Raw genomic sequence first — 5,682 nt, 5'->3', positions numbered from 1 at the left:
TTTCTCTAACTCGGTAAGGTCCTTCCCAATTTGCAACTAGTTTTCCATCTCTGGCATTCTTGTTGCCAATATCTGCTCTCCTGAGTACCAAGTCATTCTTTTCAAAATTTCTTGGTCTCACTTTCTTATTATACTTTGCTGCGGTCTGTTGTTTGGCCATCATATTCCGGCAGTGAGCTGTGACCCTAGCTTCATCCACAAGGTCTAGTTCTTCAGTAAGCATTTTACTGTTCTGTTGTTCACCTTGTTCAAGACTATTCAGTCTTCTCTAGGAGGGTTCTCCAATCTCTACCGGAATCATGACTTCACATCCATACGTTAGTTTGTAAGGGGTTTCTCCGGTTGCAGTTTGGGTGCTGGTTCTGTAACCCCACAAGACAAAGCATAACTGGTGAACCCAGCTTTCTTTTGCATCAAACATTCATATTTTGAGACCTTCCACAATCACCTTGTTGGCAGCTTCAGCTTGCCCATTCGATTGTGGGTGTTCCACAGATGCGAAACAATGTGTGACGTGTATATCTTTCATTAGCTGCTGGAATTTCTTTTCAGCAAACTGCGTTCCGTTATCAGTAACCACCTCGGCTGGGATTCCGAATCTCGAAACAATATTTCGTTCAAAGAACCTTTGCACTCTAGCCGAGGTGATTGTGGTGACTGGTTCTGCTTCTATCCACTTTGTGAAGTAATCCACAGCCACGATCAACCAGTTAAGTTGCCCTTCAGCAGCTTTAAAAGGTCCTAGCAAATTCATTCCTCATTTGAAGAAGGGCCATGGGGCCGAGATGCATTTCAGTTCTTCAGGTGGTGAAAGGATTAACTTGCATGCTTCTGACAGCTGTCACATTTTTTGACATGTTCTTTAGAATCTGCCCCCATTGTTGGCTAGTAATAACCAGCTCTGAGGGCCTTTCTGGCCAAGGCTTTGCCACCCATGTGATGGCTGTTTATTCCTTCATGGATCTCGACAAGGACGTACTCTGCTCCTTCCAAGTTCAAGCATTTTTGCATGGGGTTGTGCAAACCCTTTCTGAATAGCTGGTCATTCACGATCGCATATTGTGTCGCATCTCGGACCAGCTTCCTAGCTTCCAGGTGATCCTCTGGCAGTATTCCTTTCTCCAGATAATTGACCAGAGGTTTCCTCTAGTCGTTTGCGGAGGTTATCACCATCACGCAACTCGACGTTGCTATAGTTTGCTGAACCACGGTTCTGTGATTACCCAAATTTTTGGTACTGGCTAACTTCGACAATATGTCAACTCGGCTATTCTCCCCTCGTGGGATGTGAGCAACCCGAACCTCATCAAAATCGGCCATGATTTCCTGAACTCGACTCAGGTACTTCATCAGTAGAGGACCTTTGGCTTGGTACTTTCCTTCTATCTGTGAGGTTACCAGCTGTGAGTCGCTAAAGATTTGCACTTTCCTAGCTCCGTGTTCTTTAGCCTGGATCAACCCAGCTATTAGAGCTTCGTATTCAGCTTGATTATTTGAGGTTGGGAATCCCAAGTTCAAAGAATGCTCAATGGTTACTCCTTTTGGGCTTTCTAATATGATTCCAGCCCCACTTCCTTTATTGTTGGAAGATCCGTCTACGTAGACCTTCCATGTATCGCTGGGTTCCTCATGTTCCGAGTTCAGTGACGTCAATTCCATTATGAAGTCAGCTAAGGCTTGTGCTTTGATTGCTTTTCGGCTTTCATATGTTATGTCATATTCACTGAGTTCTATTGCCCAGTTAGTCATTCTTCCTGCCAAGTCCGGCTTGTGCAACACCTGCCGAATAGGCTGGTTAGTCCTGGCGATTATTTGATGGCCTTGGAAATACGGCTGCAACCTTCTAGCTGTGACCAGCAAAGCAAAAGCTACCTTCTCTAGCTTTTGATACCTGACCTCTGCACCTTGTAAGGCTCTACTGGTAAAGTAAATTGGCTCCTGGCCTTCGTTAGTTTCCTTGATCAGTACAGCGCTTATTGCTTCCTCCCCTACTGCCAAATACAGAATTAGAACATCTCCTGGGTTTGGCTTTGAGAGGATCGGTGGAGTTGATAAACATTTCTTTATCTTCTCAAACGCGGCTTCACATGTCGGGTTCCATCCGTCAATTGCTTCTTTCTTTAAAAGTTTAAAGAATGGGTGGGTATTTTCAGCCGATTTTGGAAGAAACCGGGTTAGCGCAGCTAATCGTCCGGTCAGCTGCTGAACCTCCTTTTTGCTTTGGGGTGCTTTCATGTCAAGCACAGCCTTGCATTTATCCGGGTTCGCCTCAATTCCTCTGTGGGTTAGCATGAAACCCAGAAATTTTCCAGCTGCTACCCCGAATGCGCACTTTACCGGGTTGAGGCGAATGCGATACTTCTTGAGCTTCTGAAACGTTTGCTCAAGATCCTGAACATGATTCATCATATCAAATAAATTCACAATCATATCATCTATGCATACTTCTACATTTTTGCCCAGTTGATCTTCAAAGACCTTATTTATCATCCTCTGGTAAGTTGCCCCTGAGTTTTTAAGTTCAAATGGCATCACATTGTAGCAATAGTTGGCCTTTTCAGCAATAAAGGCCATTTTTCTTGATCCGCCGGGTACATTGGGATCTGGTTGTATCCCGAATAGACATCCATGAAAGACAACAGACGAAATCCAGTTGAGTTATCTACCAGCTGATCTATGTTAGGCATAGGATAAGCATTTTTTGGGCAAACTTTGTTTAAATCTGTGTAATCAGTACAGATTCTCCATTTTCCATTTGGTTTTTTCATCATCACCACATTGGCAAGCCATGTCGTGTACTGTATCTCCCGAATGAACCCGGCATCCAAGAGTTCTTTAACGTGTTCTTGTAGGACTTGTTTTCTTTCTGGTCCCAGTTTTCTTTTCTTCTGGGAAACTGACGTGGACCCCGGATAAGCTGCCAACTTGTGACAACAAAATGCGGGGTCGATGCCAGGCATCTCTGACGACTTCCATGCAAATACATCTGTGTTGCTTTTAAGAAAGTCAGCCAAAATTTGCTTAATCTGGGGGTCTATGGTCTTACCAATGCGGGTAAACTGACCAGGATCTTTCCCGAGTGCCAGGTTAATTCCCCATCGGGTTATGGTCTCGGCACTACTTCTTCTCTCATGTCAAGTTCGACCACATTGACGGGTTTCCTGGAGCGGTGCTGGATTGCATTCTTTCCCTATTTGTCCCCTGCATGAATTCGGGGTGGACTTGTATGTCCATCCTCACTATCTTTGACAGTGTCAAAATAGCATCCCCTGGACTCTTTTTGATCTCCGCAAACAGTAATTATTTCGCCTTTACTGCTTAGCATCTTTATTTTTTGGTGTTTCGTAGAAACCAGCATGTCCCACTGGTTTATAGTTGGGCTGCCCAGAATTATATTATACTCTGATGAAAAATCAGCCACTATAAACCTTACCCGTTCCGACTTGAACGCGTCTTTGGTTCCCAGGGTCAACTTGAGATCTATATAGCCTTTGGGAGGTGTATGCTCTCCATTAAAGGATACCAGCGTCGTTTTGCAAGGTTTGAGGTCCTCTTCATCCAGGTTCATCTTTTTAAAAGCATCCCAAAGTATGATGTCGGCACAACTCCCTGCATCAACAAAAATCTTCTTAACCCGACAGTTTACCAAAGTTCCGGCTATAACGAGTTCGTCAACATGTCCAGGCAACACGCCATGCATGTCCTTCTTTGTAAAATATAGTAGAGGGGGATCCGGCTTGCTCGAATCCTCTTTGAATCTAGGACGGTCTCGAATCGAAAAGACCTCCTTCGAGTATTTCCTTCTTGCGCTTATGGTGTCTCCACCTCCTCCAAGGGCTCCACTGATTACATTATAATCGAATTCCGCTTCTGGGAACTCATCAAAATTGGGATCATCTTTGCGATCTCGCTCATCTTTGTTCTTCTTTCTAGGAACTGGGCTTTTACTTCTCCTTATATTTCCTGGCTTTCTTTTGTTGCTTTTGGACCCTTGGGTTTTAATCACGTATTGTCGTAATCTACCATCTCTTACAAACTTCTCCATCACGTCCCGGAGATCCCAGCACTGATCAGTTGTGTGACCTGGCCCATCATGAAAGGCACAGTATTTGAACTCATCTAAGCCTCCTCTGTCAAATATGGGTCGGGGTCCCTCCACCTTTTTCATCTCCTTCATGGCTACTTCTCTCCAAGTTTGAGAACGCGATGCATTCAAAGGGGTATACTTGTCATACCTCCCAACGCGGTCCCTCATGTCCGGGATTCGTGGGCGTTGATCTTTCTTCTTATTGTCGATTTGTTCCTTTCCCTTTGGGGCCGGGCTCCTCCTTCTCGGGCTGCCCCTTTTGCCCTCATCAGATTGCGCATTTGCAATTTCCATTTGCTCTAGTTTGAGATATTTTTTCGAACGAGTTCTGAATTCCTCCAACGTCCTCACTGGGTCTTTATAGACCGACTTGGCTAGTCTGGATGCACCATCCAAACCCGCCACAATGAGGTGAACATGGACATTCTCTTGCAGCCCTGGGACCTGTAATGCAGCATCCTTGAACCGATTAAGATATTTCTGGAGGGTTTCTCCGGGTTGCTGTCGTATCTTTCCGAGAGCGAACTCGGACTTCGGATGCTTTTTGCTAGTTGCAAAGTTCAAGAGGAACTTCTGTCCGAATTCTTCAAACGACCCGATGGAATTAGCAGGAAGGGTTGAAAACCATGTCTGCGCTGCTCCAGTCAGTGTTATGGCAAATATTCGGGATATGAGAGGTTCGTCAATTCCTCGGATGTACATATCCGTGTCGAAAGCATCTATATGGACCTACAGATCCTGGCTCCCATCGTCCTTTGGCAGACGTTCCGAGTCAAAATCCTCCGGGAAGACAACGTTTAGTATTTCACCAGTAAAGGGGCTATTGTTGTACTGCCCCCTGCTGTACTTCCTCCTATACCCACCGGGTTCTACCCGACCTCGGATATCTTGAGTGTTTTGTGTAGGAAGGATTCTAACTCGGTCCTCCTGACCATCGACTTGTGCCTGATGGTTTTGAGTATTTTGGCCATTAACAGCCTGACGATTAGTGTTTGCAGCGTTCACAAGATTGGGCCTGTTATGATCTTCTGTATTGGGAACTCGGTTTGCGAGAACCATGTTCCGAGCTCCGTCACGGCCGTTAACAAGTTGGCCGTCAGCTTCAGTTGCTCTTGGTTCAGTAAAGTGCGTTAAACGCTGCTCAGATCTCGCATTCCTCTGTTATTCTCCTCCCGTATAGCCCTGAAATCCTGCTGTCGTTGCAAGTTATTACGGTTCTCCATCTCCGTTATTCGTTCCATGATTGCAGCGAACGCGTTGTTGGCCAACCGAGTATCTGGATCAGCCGATTGAGCGATACGCGCAGCCAGATCTCCAGGATGCTGGGAAGGGTTGGTTCTTGTTGGAGCTACGTTCGCCCCAGCCTCCCTATCTCGACGCGCTGGAGTGGAAGCGGTATCTGAGACATCGTCTTCGACCTGGACGTGGTCGTAATCCACGTTATTTCCAATCTGGTTCGTAGGCTAGTTTACCTCTTCCATGACTGGATCCAATGATTGATTCCGGTTTGGGGGTGGCTGCTGGCTACTGCTCCTCATCTGAATTGCCATTCCTTCTCAGATTTGGTGGGAACTTCAAATTCAAAGAAGAAAGTC

The 5,682-nt window shown here is 45.8% G+C and overlaps 1 protein-coding gene across 1 annotated transcript; it reads right to left on the bottom strand.

The window, feature by feature from the left end:
• Positions 1–3,190: 3,190 nt before the first annotated feature.
• On the bottom strand, positions 3,191–4,789 carry LOC133296473 (uncharacterized). Its single transcript, XM_061495464.1, has one exon. It carries the CDS (start codon positions 4,787–4,789, stop codon positions 3,191–3,193), a length of 1,599 nt encoding a protein of 532 aa, XP_061351448.1.
• Between the last annotated feature and the right edge of the window lie 893 nt (positions 4,790–5,682).

Source organism: Gastrolobium bilobum, unplaced genomic scaffold (assembly GCF_033153095.1).
Source record: "Gastrolobium bilobum isolate Gb01-03AN ecotype WA unplaced genomic scaffold, APGP_CSIRO_Gbil_v1 utg38010, whole genome shotgun sequence".
In the NCBI taxonomy this organism is placed as follows: Eukaryota; Viridiplantae; Streptophyta; class Magnoliopsida; order Fabales; family Fabaceae; genus Gastrolobium; species Gastrolobium bilobum.
Note: the sequence above shows the minus strand (reverse complement) of the source record. Positions and strands in the feature narration are given on the sequence as shown.

What these genes read in the sequence shown, in the direction of transcription:
- LOC133296473 (XM_061495464.1), bottom strand. Translation starts at nt 4,789, where the DNA reads ATGTACATCCGAGGAATTGACGAACCTCTCATATCCCGAATATTTGCC.